At 36.9% G+C, this 23,122-nt stretch overlaps 1 protein-coding gene across 1 annotated transcript in view; it reads right to left on the bottom strand.

Moving 5' to 3' along the window:
- MAN1A1 (mannosidase alpha class 1A member 1) overlaps window positions 1-23,122 on the bottom strand; it is a 165,922-nt gene that overhangs the window by 3,712 nt on the left and 139,088 nt on the right. The window contains exons 7-10 of the mRNA XM_047759569.1: window positions 21,714-21,807; window positions 15,716-15,831; window positions 6,431-6,650; window positions 5,461-5,633 (exon numbers count right to left, since the gene is read on the bottom strand). Coding sequence (XP_047615525.1) covers window positions 5,461-5,633; window positions 6,431-6,650; window positions 15,716-15,831; window positions 21,714-21,807 — 603 coding nt within the window. The remainder of the gene's footprint in view (window positions 1-5,460; window positions 5,634-6,430; window positions 6,651-15,715; window positions 15,832-21,713; window positions 21,808-23,122) is intronic.

The following is a 23,122-nucleotide window of genomic DNA, read 5'->3' as shown; positions in this document are numbered from 1 at the left end:
ACATGGCTGGTATCTATTTCTGAAATACATTTTTCTTTTTTTTGGGATGGAGAATATGGGATGAATACACTAGTAACCACTGTCAAGTGAAAAACACACATACACACACACACACAAAAGCTACAAGTTGAGAGTTATGTTTTATTTGATGGACTTTCTGAGGACTTCAAGCTTGGGACACAGACTCCAGGTAACGCTGAGTAAACTGTTCTAAAGAAGCGAGGGGGGAGTTCCTGTTGTGGCGCAGAGGAAACGAACCCAACTAGTGGTTGTGGATTCGATCCCTGGCCTCGCTCAGTGGGTTAAGGATCTGGCGTTGCCATGAGCTGTGGTGTAGGTTGCAGATGTGCCTCAGATCCTGCGTTGCTGTGGCTGTGGAGTAGGCTGGCAGTTGTAGCTCCAATTAGACCCCTAGACTGGGAACCTCCATATGCCACGGGTGCAGCCTAAAAAAAAAGCAAAAAAAAAAGAAGCAAGGAGGAGTTAGGATATATAGGAGTTTTTCCAACAAAAGACCAGGTAGTCAGAACATCAAAGGATAACTGCTAATAAAAGAAAACCAGATATCTCAAGTTAAGGAATTTAGCACTCTTCTATTCTATGTATGTGAAGATGCAAAAGTCTGGGCTCACTGAAATCATTCCTCTCATTCACGCCTCAGCTATCTGGGGCCGGTGTCCTGTATTGCCTCATCCTGAGTTTCCTCAGGGTGCCCCATTGGGGGTGGGGTGTGGTGGGCAGCCACAGTGGCTGACTGCTAGATGGGGGGCATCCTGCCTATGACATAAGTTCCCTCAGGCCTTACAGTTAGGGTGGTTGTAACATGATGGCTTGATGGCTGTACCAGCCTTGTTTACTGATGGAACAGGCAATAGTCTAGTATTAATGAGTATTACAGTCAGAAATGGGGAAAGACACGGGTTGGACAGCGTAGGAATGAAAATTTCCTAACAACCTAAAACAAAGTGTCTTCCACTTTGTCAGCTGCCGCTAACCCGACTGCTGTTTGTCTTTGGAAACAGCGTTGGTTTGCTTTGCTAGTTACCAAGCATATCCATCTCTAGCAAAGTTATTTTCTACTCACCACATCCTATCACTTCTACTAACTATATGGTCAAATAAAGATTTCCATTGTATAAATGTTGTCATTGGAAATCTGGTCTTAATTCAGAGACTGTGGACAGAAATAACAAAGCATAAGTCTGAACCCCTTAAAATGTGCAATGAGATAAAGAAGACAGGAAACATGAATAAGATAAAGTGACTCTGAGCGTCTCATGTCATCTTTCATTTGTTTTTCAGTTTTCTTTTCCAAATCATAACTGTATTTTTTTATATATATAATTATATTCCCTTTCCTTCCCATTCAGCTCAACTACCAAGAAGATATGGCATAGATCTTGGTGTATTAGTTGGGAAAAAAAATCTTCATTGTCCAGAAAACGGTTTTGGAGGCAAACATGGCTCTAAGAATGTGGAGCCTGGCAAAGGGGAGATGGAAGGTGAAGGCAGGAAGCAGGAGCACTGCGCAGAGCACTCGGGCTTCCATCCGCAGACACTGATAATGAGGATATTGATTTTGCACCCTAGGGCTGGAGGGCAGAAGGGAGAGAGCATGGGGCTGTGAGGAGAAGCATTTAATTACCAAGTTAAAGAAAATCTAACTGGCAGGCTATGTGAATAAAGAACACATCTCATGATTTGGTACTTTATAAAAGCCCAGAGGAAAATAAGAACAATCAACTTTAAAGAAAGGCTTCGATTATATTCTCTGTTACAGGCCAGGAACTAAGTGGGGAAAAGCCTGAATAAAGGAACTTTCAGGTCCTATTATATTTTTCATTCCTTCCTTGGTTGATAACAGTTCTTTTTGAGAAAAAGTCAAATACCAGATACATGGAGGAGGCCAAAGATTATTTACAAAAGCAGGGGGGGAAATATTGGCACTTAGAAGAAGTGGGTAAATTTGTCGTTACTGAACATAAATGAAATCCTATCTCTGGACATTTCCTAAACAAACAAACAAACAAAAAACCAAAAAAAAAAAAAAACAAACAAAAAAAAAACCAAAAAAAAAAACAAAAACAAAACCCCAAACCCCCCCAAATGAACAGATATTTCATCCAGAAAAGTTTTTCTTGATTTGTCCCTTGAAGTTTTTTGGTAATAAAGAGAAAAGCTAATGAGGGGGCCAGGCATGAGAAGCAGCCACCTCTCTGCATCATAAAAATTTCTATAAGCACCTTCTTTTGTTACAGAAAGATAGATTTTTTTTTGGGGGGGGGGATAGGCACTGGGCAAACATTTGTCATCTTTCCAGTTCCCCTCTAGTCATTCTTTTTCTCCCCCAGTCCTAATGCATTAAGCCAGGGAAGGCAAGAACTCCATCTAATGTTTGAGAGGAGGGAGCTGAGTCCCCGTGTCAGACTCCCTAACTGTAGCCTCAGAGTTTCCTGGCCCCAGGCAGCACCCCTTGTCTCAACATGAGGTTGTCCTGAGAATAAAGCAAGATGAAGACATGCTTAGCCCAGTGACACAGGCCTTTCAGAGGCTTAGAGCGGCCTAATGACTTTCATTTTTTTGAGGCTTTTGGTAAATTAAAAAGGAAAAAAAAAAGGGGGAGGGGAGAGATGTCAAAGAGGTATTTTTAACTTTCAAAAAATGAAAACCTCTCCTGTCAAGTGTACATTATAAGACTTTAGGGATGTGGAGCTGGGGACACACAACTATCCTGGGCCCCTGTCACAGGCCCTGATCTTAAGAGTTTCTCTATAGCGGAAGTGGTCCTGTGTGCACGAGGCTTAGTCTGATCAGAACATCATTTCACCACAATCTGTTCCTGAGACTTTCAGCCTCTGGGCATAGGGTTCCTCTAAAAACAGAGCCCAGGGTTGGAAGCAGGGAGATTTGGGGTGGGGGTAGGTGACATCAGGAAGTGAGTGAGTGGGGAGAGTGAAACAGGTGTTGACTGAAAAAAACTCACAACCTAAAAGTTGAGAGTTATGCTTTTTTTTTTTTTTGGCAGACAAAACTGAGGACTTAAGCCAGGACACAGCATCTTAGATTGCTCTGAAAGACAGCTCTCAAGATGCAGGGAGGAGCCAGGATATATAGGAGGTTTTGCAATAAAGACCAGGCAGCTGGAACTTCAAAAGTTAAGTCAGAACTTAATTAAAGAAAACCAGGTATCTCGAGTTAAGGAATTTAGTTAGTGCTTTTCTATGTATGGGAAAATGCAAGAGTCTGGGCTCACTGAAATCATTCCTCAAATGCACCTCAGGTCTCTGGGCCAGTGCTCTGGGGCTTCCTCATCTTGAGTTTCCTCAGGGTGCACCTTGGTGGTGGTTGCAGTGGCTGATGGCTGTTTCTATGCCAGGGTGGTGGCTGTAAGGGGATGGCTGCAACATCCTTTGTTTCTTTGTTTTTGTCTCCTGACATGGCAGGCAATGTTTTTTTCATTGACACAAGGAAGGGAGAAGGGCCATGAAATACGATGAGCAGGTCATAGCTGTGTGCACGGGGGGCTGGCTCTCACCGGAATCCTCTAAGGAATCATGTAGAACACATCTCAGAATAATTTTCAGAGGAGGAAAACGGGGAGAGTTATCCATCAACTCCAAAACCTCACTGGCTGAAGGCTGTGCCTGGGCCACTTTCCAGCCCGCTGTCTGGAAAGGGTCTCTGAGCCAGCACAGCTGAGAAGCACAGGACACTGGAAGTGAGGCTGCCAGCAGTCAGGGTGCTGCCCATGGCAGCCCGGAGCTGAGACGCAGGGTGGGGCTGAGGGATGGGACCTGGGGACAAAGGGGAAAAAGTGCTGCCACCCCTCCTAAGTCTGTGGCCTCTGTGCTTTACATCAGGCAAGAGCCCCCAGCACTTCTTCCTCTTCACTGCATCTCCAGTTCTGACAGGAGGGACTGCTGGCAAAAACGGGGAATGCCTGTGTTGTGACACAGGGAGACAATGTGACGTCATATGCTACACTGGAAGTTGACAACAGGTAAGAATCCTAACACATCAAACCAAACTTACTGCTCCACAAACAAACAACGCATCCCGAAGAACCAGGCAAACCAAAGCTGCCTGCCCACCTTGCAGTATTTACTTATTTTCCACTTGTGATCAGTTCTGTCATACATTTTTAACATCTCCCAACTTGGCGTGTCATAATTAATTGGTAGTGTTGTGCTTTCTTAGTGGTATATAAACTAATGGCGTTTCTTATCAATTATGATGTTTTATATTTGCTGAAATACGTTATTACTAATATTTTCAATTTAAACTTACATTTGCAAAGTGAGGATTAACCTTAATTCCTTTGCTGGCCTATTGAAGACCAAAATAATTCTCTGTCATCAAGGCTTAGAGGAACCTCAATTTTAATATACCTTTTTCAAAAGGAAAAAAAAATTAAAGACATTGGAATTACCACTGCCTAAACATAATTAGAAAAATTTGCAAAAAAAAAATGAAGCCTAAAAAATGGCAATTATTTAAAATGATTGACAACTGCTGATAAGACACACACTAAAGGAAGAGGGTAATAAGCAAGATTCATCAACGGCTTCCTAAGATATTAGTTAAATTTTATACAAAGGCAATACTCATTTTAGATTTCCTGAGAGATGTTATTCCTAACAGTCTTAAAAGATGGTTTTTAAAGACAACTAGCTTTCTAACAAAGAGTGCTAGACAATAAGAGAGTGTAATTAAAGCGTTTGCTTGTTCTTAGCCCCTGAATTCCCTCCCACTCCTTTTGGAATAATAGCTCTTAAAATTAGACATTGTTTGATGCATATCCTGTAGAACGCCTCCGCTGGCATTCACCACACAAAGTGTTCGACAGATTAGTTTAGGAAGATGATACACCATCTTCAGCAGGAAAAGACACAAGAAGTGACAAAGACAATTCAAGCAACACACGGGACAGAGAGGAAGCTTGCAGATAGTCAGAGAATCCTGAGACTAGTGTCAGCATCTTTTGTACAAAGCAGTTCTGTAGGTTCTTTCTGGAAATCAGATCCAAGTAGCTTATTTACTCTAAGTAAAAACATATATTATCATTTTAAGACCCAAAGACTAGAAGACACAACCACATAGTGGTTCTTGAAAGAGACAACAGGTAGGGGTGACTATTCCCAAGCTGCCAGTAACCCTTGGTGGAATCAAGTGATCATCATTTCTACAGTCACGAGGACTGAGTTGTATAATCTACCTTTCTAGATTTCTCCTTCAAATCCAGAGTAGGTATATTTATATGACTGTTACATAAAACAAAGCTGATGCCAGGGCTACAGGATTACTTAACTGAAAACACTCAGTCTTGAATGGAAAAATGGCTAGTCGAAGCTTTAAGCCTTAAAATCATAAAAACGTTAATATGCTAGATTCATAGGTATCACTGAACATTTTTTCCAGATACATTTTTCTATAAAAAACACAAACAAATTAAAATGTCACCTCCACGGCTTCCCAGGCCCACTTCCTGTACTTTGGATCATGAGTCAATCGCCACATGTACAGGTAAGTCTCAACAACTTCTGGCCGTAGGATGTAGTATTTTTCATTTTGCCTTGTAGCAATGGCTTCAACACCACCATCAAATCTGAAAGCTTCTGGTCCCAGTTTCACAACTAAAGGACATGGAATGGGTGACAACGGTTACTGTCCTAGACAATGCTTCGCGTCCACAACTTAAATGAAACTACGAAGTACTTTACCACATTCAAGAAAGGTACCAAAAACAGTCATTTTAAGAAATGGTTGCAAATATTGTATAATAAGCAATATTCAATATACCTTTAAAAGAGTCCGTTTTAGAAAATCATCATCACCCTTGATTTTCTTTCATTTAACCACATTTACTGAGTACCCACTGCGTAGGTGCAAAGTACCACCTTGTTAGTGAGCTGGAAAATCAGTGGCTGAGAATTCTAAGTCATTATGTCAGGAAGGTCACTTAGTATTTGTGCTTCAAACTGCTATTTCATAAGAAGGGAGCCAGACCCATCACGTCTTTCATGGAGATTCTGAGAAGACTAATAATGGCTTATCAAATACTCAGTTTTGCACAGGGACAGAGACTCTCATCCAGTGTTATTTACCTAAAGCAGGGCTGATAAGTTAGACTGACTTAACCCTTTATGGTTTCAATTTTTTGTTCCTTGGTAAACAAAGGGCAAACATTTTTATATAGAAAAGCAGTAAAAATATAAAATCCTTTAACAGATTCATCATGATCACCACATTTTATCAGGAACAGTGGATATTCTTTTGATGGCAACAGATGAACAAAAAATGGACAAAGTTCCTTACTGAAGGACTAAAAAGCACATGGGACTAGATTGTAAATGAAGAATAACAGGCACAACATTATAAACCAACTATACTTTAATTAAAACAACTTAAATAAAGAATAACAGGTACTCACATGTGCGACTATATGATTCATGACAGGTACGGGCAATCTCAGCCCCGAGCTGAAGGTAGTGTTGGGTCATGCCATCAGGTGCATCGTCTGCTCCAAGTGCAAACATACCCCCAGCAAAGCAGGTCAGGTGGCCCATCTTGTGTTCCAGGAGGCCCCCTTTCCACTCTGCGATGTAAGTCAGTCCGTTACGTGACTTCCGGATCAAGTGCGTCTCAATTGCCTGAAAACAATACTTATTTTCAACATTTTGTAATGTCTCCTCAGATTGATATGGAAAACATCCCCAACATTAAAAAAAAAAGTATAAAACATCATTCCCAATTTGAGTTTGGTGTTACAAATCCAACGTGACCTAACATTTCATGTTATTGCTTTCTGTTTATTTCTTCTACTCTATGCCTTATTGGTTTGCGTAGTTAGGATGAACACTGTTGGGCCAGCCCTACTGGTTTTGCTTGGTTCCATGAACAAACAGGTATAGCTCTCATACCCAAAAAGATGTCTCCTTTTCACAGACAGGCCACTGGTATAGTGGTAATAGCTGCTTTAGTGCCTTTCTATTTTCACAAATAGAGAAAAAGGACAAAGCACAGGCTCTACCATGAATGATGAACAGAGTATATTTGTGTATAAAATCCAGGCTGGTGGTATCACTCTTCCTTTCGCTCTCTTAGGCCTGGAGGGGTAGCAAAACAGAGTGGGTAAAAGGAGCTGTTCTTGAGTTAATCAGATTGTGTGGTTTTAAATTTCAGCTCTGACATTTACTATCTGTAAACTTTGTAATTCACTTAATGTATCCTTAAATCTCAGTATCCTTATCCGTAAAATGGGAGTAGTAGTATCTACTGAGAAATCTGCAACATTTTGTTTATAAAGTGGTCAGTACTGTGATTAACACTTGATAAAGTCACGTGTCATCATCACAGCTCCATTGCGCTAACACTGGAGTTAAATTCCTCTGTAATAATTCTATTAAAAAGGATATCAATATATAAAGAATAAGGTTATTTTTATTTTTATTTTTTTTAAAGAATAAAAGTCTGTAAATTTGGGAGAAATTATGTTTACAGAAATGACTTATTAAACAACTTTTATTCCTACCCCAGGACTATTGATATTCTTTCGAATAGATAAAATAAGCCTTTTTTAAAATAAAACAAAAATGTAGTGTAAGTGCTTGGAATTACTGTGTTTAATCACTTTAACAGGAATGCTCCCCTTCCCCCACTACTTCTTGGAAGGATAATGGCTATGATTGTCTATACCTATTACACTATTTTTTTCTTTTAAAGGATTTTAGGAAGCACATTTGGGAATACAGGCATACCTCGTTTTACTGTGCTTTGCTTTACTGTGTTTTGTAGATAATCTATTTTTCACAAATCAAAGTTTTGTGGTGACTCTGCATCAAGCAAGACTATCAGTGCTGCTTTCTCAACAGCATTTGCTCTTTTCATGTCTCTGTGTCACATTTTGATAATTCTTGCAATATTTCAAATTTTTCATTACTATGATATTGTTATGGTAATCTGTGGTAAGTCATCTTTAATGTAACTATTATAACTCAATAAAGACTCAAATAATGATTAGCATCTTTTAGAAATAAAGTATTTTTAATTAAGGTATATACATTTTTTTAGACATACCGCTATTACACATGTAATAAACTATAGTGTACTATAAATATAACTTTTATATGCATGGGAAAACCAAAAATTTCATGTGGCTTGCCTTACTGTGTTATCTGCTTTATTGCAGTGGTCTGGAATTGAACCCACAATATTTTTGAGGCATGCCTGTAGTAGATACAGACAAAACTTGTGATAGGGAAAAATGAAAGAAAATGAAAACACAGATAAAACCTCTCCTACCTTTATTGGAAATAAAAAAAGAAACAAAGATGGTAAGAGATAAATGAACATACAACTATGCTCATTAACCATGGTTAAGTTAATTTTATTGATGGTCTAGTTATTACATTAATATTTCATTCTTATTTAATTCAGCTGAACATCTTAGCTATTTACACTTCTCATAGCACAAATTGTAATAAAGTCCTTCAAGCAGATACTTGCTCATCACCCAGGAAACTATTCTTTCTACATGGCAAGAGTAATAGCTTTTGAGCATGCATTAGAGAAACATTATTATCCTGTTATGGATCCTGAATAAAGTATTATATTATTTTTGACATAATTCTGACCAAGTTGCTACTTCTCAAAATACACTACAATGAAGTTCCAAGACCTTTAAAACAATGTTTGTGTGTCAATGGGAAAATGTAAATAAAAATAAAGGAGGAAAACATAGTCTTTAGTGGTTCTAAAAATTATTGTGTCAAGCCTATAGAGAATTGATTAGGAAAAAAGATTATTGTATATTTTGTGATTTCATCCTTCTGTATTTGAAAAAAAAATTAGTTGTATGTGTCTACAGAATCCCAAATGCCTAATACATTACCTTCCCAGGTATCATTCACTCCAGTGGACCTCTGGCAGCATGAGCATCCACCACTATGGACTCTTAGGGTGAAGCCATAACAGCCAGTTGAAAACTCAAAAGTATTTTGTTATTAAAACAACAAAGAAAACATGCTACTCTGATATTAAATGATTTCCAAAATGCAGTGGGATCTAAAACTGATGAATGGCATCTCTAGTGGCTTAACCAGTCTTGGGCAATACTGTAAGGGGTCCTATCCCTCACAATAATGATTTAGAGTTCAACCGAGACAAAGAAAACTTACTATGTAAGACATGACTACTTCTTAAGATCAGAGGTGTAATTGTTCTAGCTTCACTTTCAAAGTTGAAAACACAAAATGGATTGAAAGTGTTCTTACCATGAAGAGATACAGGAAACACTTTGACTTCATTTGTTCTTAATGAATTTTCCTGTCAACAGTTTTTCTAAATACAACATGTTAAAAGCTATGTGGGTATAGTTGTAGAAAAGGGGGGAAAATATTTCGGAGCGTATTTTAAGGTTGTTTTTCTTGGAACATCAAGATCTTAGGGGGCCACTTGAAGATTGGAAACATTGACATGTCTGCCAAGACAGTAATTAAAAATGACATAACGGAAACCATACCGTACAGAGAACTCCCTAGGTTTAAACCTGAAACCTCATAGGAATGAAGAAAAATAAACCTAGAAGAGGCCATGTGGACCACATCCTAGTTTGCTTTTGATGTTTATCATGTGCCTTAAGGCTGTGTAAATGAAGGTCAATGTTCTAACTAAGGTGTCCTGGTTCCTATATGTGAAACAGTAAAGAGGTACATCTGCTACTTAGTGAAGCTCACTATTGACTTAAGAAGGAACCAATGTAATATTATAATTGGTCAACCAGAGCAAAGCAAGTTGTATTTATATTTAAATGAGTAAGTTTACATATTTCAAAATCACCCAGAACTCTTTATAGGGATATCACTTTTAGAACAATAGCAACATCACTGGGACTATAAATTTCCATTTTCCCCCTATGAATTACTGCTATTTATTATAAAAAAATTCTAAGCCATTAATAAAAAGGTCAATTTTCTTATGATTTAAACATAACTTATGTTTAACAGATGATAATAATTAATATTTTTATGAGTGACCATATAAAATACTTCTGAAAAATTTTGTTCCTGAAAAGTTGGGTATGAATTCAAATATTTTATATAGTGTTTTTTTTTAATTTATTTTCAAATTTTATTTTAATTGTTGATTGAGGCTTAAATCTGACTGAAAGTTAGTTTACTCTTACAATGACCACCTCTTATACACTTTGCAAAATAGTTTCTAACTTATCTTATGAACTTACTGCCCCATTAAAGACACATTTAAGTGTAGTATGAACATTCTTATTCAAAACCCCACAGTGGTGAAGTAAAAAGGGACAGGTATTGACACAAATTTTAGTTTGAATTTTGGTGCCATACTCAACCTCTCTGAGGTTCAGTTCCCTTGTCTATAAAACTGGGTGAATCACATCTAAATTATAGTGAGAGGCTGGGCCTGATGCCTCCCACTTAAAGCCATTTCTCCAGGATTGGGGTATGTAACTTACCTACCTAACACATAGAATTAAATACAGAGAACTGGGAAAAAGGGAAATAGAGAAATATAATCCAAATGAAAGAACAAGACAGAACGTCAGGAAAAGGACAAAACAAGTGAGAATACGCAATCTATCTGAGTTCAAGGTAATGATAGTAGAGACACTCACTGAGCTCAAGAGAAGGATGGATAAACACACTAAGAATTTCAAAAAAGAGTTAGAAAATAGAAGAAAGAAAGAGCTGAAGAATGTAATAACTGGGAGTTCCTGTCATGGCTCAGTTGCTAAAGAACCCGACTAGTATCCATGAGGATGAGGGTTTGATCCCTGGTCTTGCTCAGTGGCTTAAGGATCTGGTGTTGCTGTGAGCTGTGGTGTAGGTTGCAGATGTAGCTTAGATCCCACGTTGCTGTGGCAGTACTGTAGGCTGGCAGGTACAGCTCCAATTCAACTCCTACCCTGGGAACCTCTATATGCCGTGGGCATGGCTCTAAAAAGACAAAAGACAAAAAATATATATAATAACTTAGGTGAAAATTTTACTAGAAGGAATAAACAGTATAATACAGAAGAATGAATTAGTGAAGTGGAAGACAGAATAGTTGAAATCACCCAAAGTTGAGCAGAAAAGAGACAAGATAATTTAAAAAATGAGGTCTAAGAAATTTCTGGCATGACATCATGCACACCAATACTTGCATTGCCAGGTCCAAGAAGGAGATAGGAGAGGACGGGGCAAGGTACTTACTTGGAGAAATAATGGGTGAAAATTTTCCTAACCTGGGAAAGGAAATAAACACCCAAGTCCAGGAAGTACAGAAAGAACCAAACAAGACATGCCCAAAGAAGTCCACACCAAGATGCATCCTAAATAAAATGGCAAAAAAAAAAAAAAAAAAAAAATCACTAGGAAAGGAGACTATCAGCTAACTCTTCAGCAGAAACACTGCAGACCAGAAGGGTAAGGCATAATATAAGGCATAAAATGATGAAAGGGAAAAAGCCTATAACCAAGAATACTGTACCTATCAATATTATCATTCAGATCTAAAAGACAAAGACTTTACAAAAAAAAATCTGAAAGAGTTCAGCACCACTAAACTGGCTTTATAAGGAATGTTAAAGAGACTTCCCTAAGCAGAAAAGAATGGCCACAACTGTAAACATGAAAATTATGGAAGGAAAAAAAATCTCACTGGTAAAGACAAACATATAGTAAAGGTAGTCAATCAAACACATAAAACTAGTAGGAAGCTTAAAACACAAAAGCAGTAGAATATATCTATAATAAGTAGTAGGGATGCACAAGACAAAAAGATGTAAAATATCATATCAAAAATATTACATGTGTTGGGGGAGGTAAAAATGTAAAGTGGTTAGAATGCACTCTAACTTAAGAGATTATCAACTTAAAGTAATCATATGTATATGAATGACATTCTATACCTACAAATCAAAAGCCTATAATAGATACACAAACACACAATCTAGCACAAAACTAAAATAACATCAAAGCATGAGATAAAAATAATAAGGAAACAAAAAAGAACTACAAAACAACGAGAAAACAATTAACAAAAGGCAACAAGCACATACCTATGATGATTCTTTTAAGTGTAAATGGACTAAGTGCCCTTATTAAAACACATAAGGTAGCTGAATGGATGAAAACACAAGAACTGTATACATATTCTGCTTACAAGAGACTCATTTTAGACCTAAAGGCATATACAGACTGAAAACAGGATAGAAAAGGTTATTCCATGCAAATGGAAATGGAAAGAAAGCTGGAAGCTGTTTATATCACACAAAATAAACTTGAAAGAAAGACTGTAAAAAAAAGACAAAGAAGGACATTACATAATGATCAAGGGATCAATTCAAGATGAAGATATAACGATTATAAATATGCATTTTTCAAACATAAGAGCACCTAAATACATAAAATAGTAACAGATATAAGAGAGAAATTAATGGTAACATAATAATATTAAGGGACTGTAGCACTCCACTTATATCAATAGACAGATCATCCAGATAGAAAATCAATAAAGAAACATAGGCCTTAAATGACACGTTAGACCATATAAAACCTTCCATCTCAAAGCAGCAGATTACACATTATTTTCAAGTGTATATAGAACACTGCCAGGATAGATAATTTAAGAAAACTGAAATCATATCAAGCTTCTTTTCTGATCACAATGCTATGAGACCAGAAATGAATTACAAGAAAACAAACTGCAAAAAACACAAAACATGAGGAGGCTAAACAACACACTCTAAACAACCAATGGATCATTGAAAAAATCAAATAAATAAAAAAATAAAATAAAATAAAATAAAAAAAATAAAAAAATACCTAAGAGACAAATGAAAATGGAGTCATGATGATCTAAAATCTGCAGGACACAGCAAAAACCGTTCTAAGAGGTTTGTTTTTAGCAACACAAGCTTACTTCAGGAAACAAGAAAAACCTCAAATAAACACCTTTATCTTACACCTAAAGCAACTACAGAAAGAGGGACGAACAAAACCAAAAGCTAGTAGAAGGAAAGAAATCATAAAGTTCAGAGTAGAAATAAATAAAAGAGACTAAAAATGCCAACAGAAAATATCAATGAAACTAAGATCTAGACATGACACTTTATACAGAAAAATCCTAAAATACTACCAAAAGCTATTAGAACTAATAAATGAATTCAGTAAAGTTTCAGGATACAAAGTAAATATACAGGTATGTTTCATTGCTCTACCCTAATAACAAACTATCAGAAAGAGGAATTAATTAAACAATTCCATTTACAATTGCATTAAAAAGAGTAAACTACCTAGTAATAAATCTAACCAAAGAGGTAAAATACTTATACTTTTTAAAGTATAGGACATCAATAAAAGAAATCACAGACAACACAAATGATTAGACATAACATGCTCATGGATTGTAAGAATACTGCTAAAATGATCACACTACCCAAGGCAATCTACAGAGTCAATGCAATCCCTGTCAAAATACCAAAGGCAGTCTAAACAGAACCAGAACAAATAATTCTAAAATTTATATAGAACCACAGAAGATCCCAAATGACCAAAACAATCTTGAGAAAGAAGAACAAATCTGGTGATATCATGCTTACTGATTTCAAATTATACTACAAAGCTACAGTACAAAAACAGACATACAGATCAATGGAAAAGAATATAGAGCTTGGAAATAAATGCATTATTTTATTGTCAATTAAGCTATGAGAAAGGAGGCAAGAAGAAATAATGAGGAAAATATAATCTCTTCAGTAAATGATGATGGGAAAACTGGATAGCTACATGCAAGAGAAGAATCTTTTTTTCATGCCATATATAAAAATAAAAACTCAAAATGGATTAAAGACTTAAGTTTAAGAACTGAAACCATAAAACTAGAAGAAACCATTGGCAGTGCATTCTTTTGACACTGGTATTAGCAATATTTTTTTTTGGGGGGTGGAATCTGTCTCTTTGGGGAAAGAAAACAAAATGAAAAATAAGCAAATGGGACTATATCAAACTAAAAAGCTTTTGCATAGTGAAGGAAACTAAGAAAAAAATGAAAAGGCATCCTACTAAATGGAAGAAGATATTCACGAATGTATCTGATAAGGGATTAAGATCCAAAATACACAAATATTTCATTTAACAATGAAATAACACAATTAAACGATGGACAGAGGACTTGAATAGACAGTTTTCCAAAGAAGACAGAAGACAGAGATTGCCAACCAACACGTGAAAAGATGCTCAATATCACTCAGCATTAGGAAAATGCAAATTAACACCATAATGAGATAGCACCTCACATCTACCAGAATGGTTCTCATCAAGGAGACAACAAATAACAAGTGTTGGTGAGGATATAAAGAAAAGAGAATCCTTGTGCACTATGTTGGGATTATAAATTGGTACAGCCACTATAGAAATGCCATATGATCTAGCAATTCCACTTCGGATAAATACCCGCCTCCCCTTCAGGGTATTTATCTGAAGTAAAAAAACACTAATCTGGAAAGATATATGCACTCGCATATTCATTACTGCATTTTTCCAGTAGCTGAGATAGGGAAGCTACCTAAGTGTTTATTGATAGATGACTGGATAAAGAAGATGTGGTGTATATGCGTGCGTGCGTGTGTGTGTCTGTGTACAGTGGAATATTACACAGTCATAAAATGAAATCCTGCTATTTGCAACAACATGGTTTGATCTAGAGGGTATTACATTATGTGAAGTAAGTTAAAGTCAAATACCATATGATCTCACTTACTTGTGGAATCTAAAAGACAAAACAAATAAATACAAAACAAAATGAAAACAGACTCATAGATACAGAGAACAAATGAGTGGTTGCCAGAGGCAAGGGGGATGGGGGCAAGGAAATAGGTAAAGGGGATTAATAAGTACAAACCTCCACTTATAAAATAAATAAGCCACAGGGATGCAATATACAACATAAGGAACATGTCAATAATATTGTAATAAATTTGTATGGGGACAGGTGATTACTAGACTCACAGTGATATTTTGTAACATATACAAATGTCAAATCACTATATAATAACCTGAAACTAACACAGTATCATAATCAACTATATTGCAGTTGAACTATTGTAAGGAAATAAACACATTTTATGAAGTATCTACCTAACATAGCACTTAGTGCACAGCAGTTAACTCAACAAATATTTGCTTCCTCTCATTCCTCTCCATCATAAAGGATCTTTGAAAACTATTAATATTCTTCCCTTAAGTATTATTTTGACTAGTTCAGATTTTTATTTGAAAATACTGCCCCTATATCTCTGGAGATGAGTTTACTTCAAATGGAAGTAGCCATTAGGATTTCTGTAATCTTGGGCAGTCTTAACTTAGTCAATTTTTAGAATACAAATTCAGGATTCTTATCTCTCCATAATTTCACTTGTGACTCTAACAGGAAATTCATACTTGTTGAAGAAAAAATACCTATTATTCAGATATGTGAATCCTAACTGAGGTTTAAATCATGAGGAAAACTTTTAACTGCTTTATTAGAACTAAACATATCATGTATGATTATTGCTATAATTATATTAGCACATATTGAACTCTAACTGGAAATATTTTGTAACCCACTCATGTAGTATTCCATTTTTTTCATTAAAACTTGATTAATATGCAAGTTATAAGTTAGCTGAGGGGTAAAGATGATTTATATTGGGGTTTACCTTAATAGCATCAAAATACATCTTCTTAGCTTCTAGATCTGTCTTGTCAGACATTAACCATGCCTTTAGCAAATATTCATAAAAGCTGTCTCCAAGTCCTCCTACTGATACATGATCTGCAAAGAGAGGAAAATGAATTTTAGTTGATTTAGACTGTAATTCAGATAATACAGTAAAATCACATTAGTAACTAGGATGCAAAACCCTATGTCAACTGCAACTCAATATTACATTTAAATTCCAACAAATCTCTTCCCTTCCTACCTCAGGGATTCTAAAGGCATTGTTCTTTCTGCCTGGAGTGCACTCCCTGACTCTCTTCCCCATTGTTTTATGATTCTTACTCATATTTCATATTTGGATCAAACATTGTATCTCCAAAGAAGCCTTCACTGACTGCCCACCAGGTTTTCTGGCAATACACTCACTTTCTGATAGCACATGTCTACCAGTCGTGTACTTTTAAAAAATGGTGAATTTTTTTTCTGTCTCCTCCACAGGACTATGTTTCTCAGTCCATATCAGCCCCTAAAAAATATCTCATACCTAGTAGGTACTCAGTAAATAACTGATGAACAAAGCAGAATTCTTTGAAGTCAATCTTAATAAGGAATACATCTATTAAGCCTAGAAGGGCTGCATTTTAAAGTAAATATGTGATTTTCTTCTGCAGAAGTCCAGAATTATACTTTTAATTTTAATGTAAAATTAGTATTTTTATAATTATAAGGCTGATTATTAAAATAGAAGTTTGAAGTGACCTTTACAATTTCCTAAAGAAACCTCTGACATTTACCAACTAAATAGACTAAGTACTATCTCATCAATAATAAGCCCGTTGTTATAAACATGATTGCAGGAGACAAATGCAAGTGATGCATAGTAAAGCAAATCACTGTCCAGTTACTGTCAAAATAACAGGGACTAAATGAAGTAACAGGAAATGATGGCCATGATCCAGACATGTCCTTTAGAGCTAAAGCAATGAGAGTTGAAAACTAACAGCCAGAAGCAGCTTCATTTTCTTTCCCCTTGGGTTATGATTCTATAATGGAGGAAGAGGCAAGTTTTGGCATTTGGTGATTTTAAAAAGAGGAAAAGGGTTTCCATATTTGTTTTAATTAATATTCCTAAGTTTTCTATTTTCTTATTTCTTACCTATGTAATTTTCATATTTGGAAAAAATCAAAAGAAAGAAACATGAAGGAAGATAGAGGAAAAACAAGAGAAAGTCTTTTTTGATAATTTAGCATCTCACTCACTAAGCTTCTCCCACGTCTGGATGACTATTTCTGTTGGCAACAAACTCCTATGTAAATATCTTAGTGGATGTAAGAGAGAACACGCCTGATTTTATCAGCAGGAAAGGACTGTCTACTTCTGGAAAGAAGATACCTGGTATTCTTCTTCCCAAATGCTCTAAATGTAACGGGTACCATAGCCACTCAAATATTAGGTTCTTCTATAAAGGGGGTAATTCATTCATTTCTTTTGATAGGAGTAGGTCCCTTAGGAGGATTCCTAATACTTCAAAAGAGAAAAAATAAATAGTAAAAGAATCAAGATAAAAAGAATCAAATACTCAATATCATCCCTTTTTTAATATTTTATAGACTTCCTCTGAATCTGAACTTCTGTCCTCAAAGCAATCCTCCAGTGATACAAGTATCGCCATATACATTAGTGTTGTTATGTTAATCAAAGAAGCATGCTAATTGTTCTGTTTATAGACACAGAAGCCTACATGTGGCCTCAACAGTAACAAGATATTATCAGTGACCAGGACCAGATGCTGCCTCTCAGCCCCAATTGAGGAGTAGGATACAAATTGTTCAAAGAGAAAAAACAGAACCATTATTAAAAGCAGAGGCAGAAAGGATCAGAATGAACACAGACTGCACAACTATTCACAAAACTTAAGTAAGTAAACTACGTTCTGGGTTAACAAATGTGACTAAGGCAGAGTCGCTGTCCTCAGATGCTTTGGATCCTTAGGAAGATGGGTATGTATATTAATCATTAGGAAAAGGATTGTGATAGGAAAGTACCCAAATGTGTTGGGACAGGGGTAGAAGAAGCAGGTGAGTAGAGGCGGAGCAGGTCCTAACAATTTCCAACCAGGTCTTGAAGAAGGTCACCTAGAAGAAAGGGTGATTGAGCTGGGTCTTGATAGACTTAAAAGAGCAGAAAAAGGGCTGAGGAAATAGCAAAGTTGAGACCTGGATATGGCCAAGCAGAACTTGATTAAAGAATAAGAAAATAAGTGTGCCTTCCTGTGGCTGGGACACAGGCTGGGGTAAGGGAAAACAGACAGGGGACTCATGAACCCTATTTGTTTTTCCATCAGGAAACTGGCCCATAAGCAATCCAATTATAAAGGGCCCTTTGTACCGGGAAGCAGGGCCAGATACATAGCATATTGGTGACCCAGAAGGTGAAACTGGGATGGTCCAGAACAAATGACTCCTTTTGTCCCTTTTCATAGTGACCTCTAATTCCTAAATGGCAAGAAGAAAACAGTAAATCATAGAGACGTTTCTTTAGCTTTTGAAACCTTTTGTGAGAAGGAGAAAAATGCTTGTCCTTTTCGAGAATCATATCTAATTATCTTGCACTTAGAAAGCTATTCGGTTCTGTTTTATCCCCAATACTCTAGTGGGCTGAATACTTTTTAGCCTCAGCATACTTTCACACTCTTAAAAATGAATAAGCACCCTAAAGAACTTGTTTATGTAATATCTATCAATATTTACCATATTGGAAATTAAAACAGAATTTAAAATATTTTATTTAAAGTAACAACCCATTATGTTCATTATAGTTTTTTCATAAAAACATGTTATATTTTACAAAAGTGGTTAGTGAGAACAGTGACACCATTTCATATTTTTGCAAGTCTCTTTAATGTTTGCTGTACTAGAAGACAACTAGATTTCTATATCTGTTCTATGTTCAATCTGTTGCTATATGTTGTTCTGGCTGAAATACATGAAAAAAATTCAGCCTCACACATTTATACAGTTGGAAAGGGAAAAGTATTTTAATAGTCTTTTCAGATAATTGTGGATAATTTTTCTTTGGTGGTACAACAAAACTTGACGAGTGGTTAAACTTTTCTAACAGTTGCTATGTGGAATTAGAAACCACATTAATCAATGTTTGTACTATGATGGTGGGGGAGTGGGATGGACTGGGAATCTGGGGTTAATAGATGCAAACTACTGCATTTGTACTGGAAAAGAAATGAGAGCCTGCTGTATAGCACTGGGAACTATATCTAGTCACTTGTAATGGAGCATGATGGAGCATAATGTGAGAAAAATACTGTGTGTGTGTGTGTGTGTGTGTGTGTGAGAGAGAGAGAGAGAGAGGCAGAGAGACTGGGTCACTGCTGTACAGTAGAAAATTGACAGAACACTGTAAACTAAGTATAATGGAAAAAATATAAATCATTAAAAAATCAAAAAATAAAATCCATTGGGCCATCTTGCACTTCTAATGTACTTTTTCTCACACATAATTTTGTAACAGCAAAATTGGTCATTTGGTATTGGTCATTTGGAAAATATTGGTTTGCTGAATTATGCAGATCTTGCAGATGTTGACACATTTGATTGTACAATATCCAAAAAACCATATTTGTTAATATCACCACCAATCTCAGCAGACAGTCCTTTAGTATTGGTGAAAGACATTAAGCTTACGGTGGCATATGCAAGTTTTTCAAAATTCTAATTTTCATTTAGAAGCTCAAGTTTTATCTTTGGCACAGATACTGTCAGTTTTCCTTGAAGCAACACACTCATTTTTGCAATCATGCCTACCAATTACCCAAGTGTGAATAATCAGAGTTTGTCTTCTACAGTAACTCTTTCAAGTAAAAATGGTGACCCATGAAACAATATGCAGCTAGTTCAGCTTGCAACCCAAACAATCACACAAGTGCTTTTCTATGAGGCAAGCACTATTTTTTTCATCATGCAGTAGAAGTGCTTTGTGTCTTTTCCATTTCATCATACAGAATGTAACAATGATGTGTACTCAAAGATGGAGGTTTACCAAACTAAATAAATTATTTTGCTTCATTAAAAGCATTCATGAGTAAAACTGTATTTATTTGTTGTTGTTATCTGCAGTGAAGGATAGGACCACGGGCGTATCTTGTTTTATTGCCCTTCAGTGTATTGCACTTTGCAGATACTGCATTTCTTACAAATTGAAAGTTTGCGGCAACCCTGCATCGAGTAACTCTATCAGCATCATTTTTTTCAACAGTATTTGCTCACTTTGTGTCTCTGTGTCACAGTTTGGTAATTTTTGCAATATTTCTAACTTTTTCATTATTATTATATTTTTACAGTGATTTTTGATCAGTGATCTCTTACCATGACTTGCTGAAGGTTCAGTAAATAGGTTAACATTTTTTAGCAATAAAGTATTTTTAAATTATGTACTTTTTAAAGACATAATATTATTGAACACTTAATAGACTACAGGATAGTGTAAATGTACATTTTATATGCACTGGGAAATAAAAATTTGTGTGGTTTGCTTTATGGTGATATTGGATTTACTGCTATAAACCTGCAATGCTTTTGAGGTGTGTTTGGTATTAGTACTATTTGGTGTCCCTGCCATGGCTCTCACTCTGGCCTTTAGCAGTTTTACCCACCACTGCTTTGGCAATGTAACTGCAAATGTCAACACAGTAAAAAAAAAGAAGAGAGTCTTAATATTATTATAAAAATAGATTTGATTTTTGTAGATCCCCTGAGAGGTCTGAGGCAATATCTAGTGATCTGTAGACCACACTTAGGTTAAGTGACAACCTTGATTATGGTGTTATGGTTTCAATGCGAGGCTTTCTATAGAAATTCCTAACACACAGACATAGATTTCACCACATTTTTTTTCACTAAAATAGTCTTTAAAAAAAGTACTTGTAAAGTAACAGTGAGATATAATTATCTAAGAATATCATATTTAAATATAAAGAAAAAACTCAAATTAGAGAATGAGTTCAAGGCGTCGCTAACACACTTGGCACAACTAGACATCTCCCCTTGGTATTCTTCATTGCTCTCAGTTGCTGCTTAATCTACCACTTTTTTTTCTTCCAAAACAGCTTGAGAACGTTTCATTCAACTATTCTGAATCTTTATACCCTGGTCAAAGTCCCTAAGTATGTAAAGTGAGAGCTTTTAGTGCAGTACTTCCTCCTATGGCCAAAGGAGCTCTGCTGGCAAGAAACCTTTATCTGCTTGCTTAAAATTAACTAGAGAAAAGACTTGGTTTGCTCTTCCAGTTTCTCAACCCTTAAAGATTCAGGCTCTTCTCTCATCTTGCAGCCATGCAGAGAGAGAAAAATGAAGTAGAATGAATTAGCTACTCTGGGCAAACCTTGCTAGTCATTAGCACAAAGGAATGATTTTCCCCTCTATCTACATAACCAGTTTGTTACAGGCTAATATCCCCACACTACCAGATCTTCCCTTTCTGATTCACAGCTTTAAATATGCTCACAGGGAGTTCTCGTCGTGGTTCAGTGGAAAAAAATCTGACTAGCATCCATGAGGACGTGGATTTGATTCCTGGCCTCAATTATGGGTTAAGGATCGGGCGTTGTCGTGGGCTGTGGTGTAGGCCACAGGTGAGGCTTGGATCCTGGATTTCTGTGGCTGTGTTGTAGGCCAGGGGCTACAGCTCTGATTAGACCCCTAGCCTGGGAACCTCCATATGCCATGAGTGTGGCCCTGAAAAGACAAAAAAAAAAAGAAATGCTCACAGGTCATCCATCATGCTTACAGTTATGCATGCAAAATAAACAATCTAGTTCCCCTGGTCACATTTATGGTCTGTCTTATGACAGACACCTATTTATTAAAGGAAGCTTTTCCCTTTTCCAAAGATCCTTCAACTGAGATTTGTGCTTTCTCTCTGTTACTACAACAGTGCTGGGTACCTAAAGCGCTAAAAAAAGGCTTAACTTTTGACTTACATTGACCCCACTGTCCACTATTAGGATTCAGATAGTTAGGATAAAGGCCTTGTGGTTTTTCCAGGTTGTTTAGTACTTTTCGAATATTCATTACCTACAATAGAAAATGAAATGTTACTATGAAAACCTGAAAAAACAATTTTGGTGCCATTTTTCTCTGTCTTGATTACATATTTCCATGTTATAAAAAGAAAAAGTTGATTTAAATGATACAGAATTATAGATAAAGACAGTCACGACCAGCTTATAAAAATAATAACAGTAAGGGAACACAGTTACACCAACCTACCATATGCCAGACACCGTATAAGGGACGAAGGATGTATCAGTGGATAACTAAAGTCATTACCCACTTGGAATTTGTATCTGAATGAGATGGCTAATAAATAAATGTGTCAGGTGGTAATCCATGCTATGAAAAATATATAGAAAGGTCATGTGATAGGGAATGATGTTGGGTGGTGATGTTCTATGTTAGTCAGGGTGGCGGGGGAGGTTGCTGGGAGAGTGAGCAAACATTCAAAGGAATGAAGGAACAACTCACACAGAACAATGGAGGAAAAGCACCTGGGCAGAGGAGGAGCAAGAACCAAAGAGCCCTGAGAAGAGAGTAGGTTTGGCAAGACCACTGAGGCTGGAGGTGAGGAAGCAAAGAGGAGAATGTCAGAGAGCATAGCGATAGCCGGGGCCCACATCTTGCAGGCCCCACAGACCATATTGCAAGCGTGTTCCATTCTGGGTGGGATGCAAAACCACTGAAAACTTGTGCTTTTCCAGGACCAGTGTGACTGAGGGGATAAGAGAGAAAGTGTCGTCAGATGGCTACTGCACAGTCCAGGTCAGAGATGCTGGAGCCTTGGGCCAGAGTGGCAGCACGGGTACCGGGATACAAAGGAATTCTTAATGGATTGGACCTGAGGGTTGCCAAGGAGAGGAACCAGGATTACGTGAAGAAGGTTTTTGGTCTGAGCCACTGGGTGAACTGAGGTATCACTGACCTGGAGAGTGAAGACTGGAGGAGAAGCAGGTCTGGGGGTTATGCCGAGGCATTTTAACTGGGGGCTGTCTGATAGACTTCTCAGTGGAAATGTTGAACAGCTACTGGGATATAGAGCCTGGAGTTCAGGGACAAGTTGGGACTCACACTACAAATTTGGAGTCAACAGTCAATAGAAGGTATGTAAAGGTGTGAGATTGGATGAAATAATATAGAGTGAATGTAAAAAGAAGAGGCCGAGGTGTGAATCCTGGGGCTTTCCTATGTTTTAGATTGGGATCATGAGGGTGATGCAACAGGATGGAGAAGGGGCACCCTTTGAAGGGAAGCAACCTGGGGGATTATTGTGTGTCTGCGGCCTAGTGCAGACAATGCCTCCTGAAAGGAAGTGAACAAGTGCATCAAGTGCCAC

Source organism: Phacochoerus africanus, chromosome 2, assembly GCF_016906955.1.
Source record: "Phacochoerus africanus isolate WHEZ1 chromosome 2, ROS_Pafr_v1, whole genome shotgun sequence".
In the NCBI taxonomy this organism is placed as follows: Eukaryota; Metazoa; Chordata; class Mammalia; order Artiodactyla; family Suidae; genus Phacochoerus; species Phacochoerus africanus.
The sequence above is the reverse complement of the archived record's forward strand: the minus strand, read 5'-3'. Positions and strand labels throughout refer to the sequence as shown.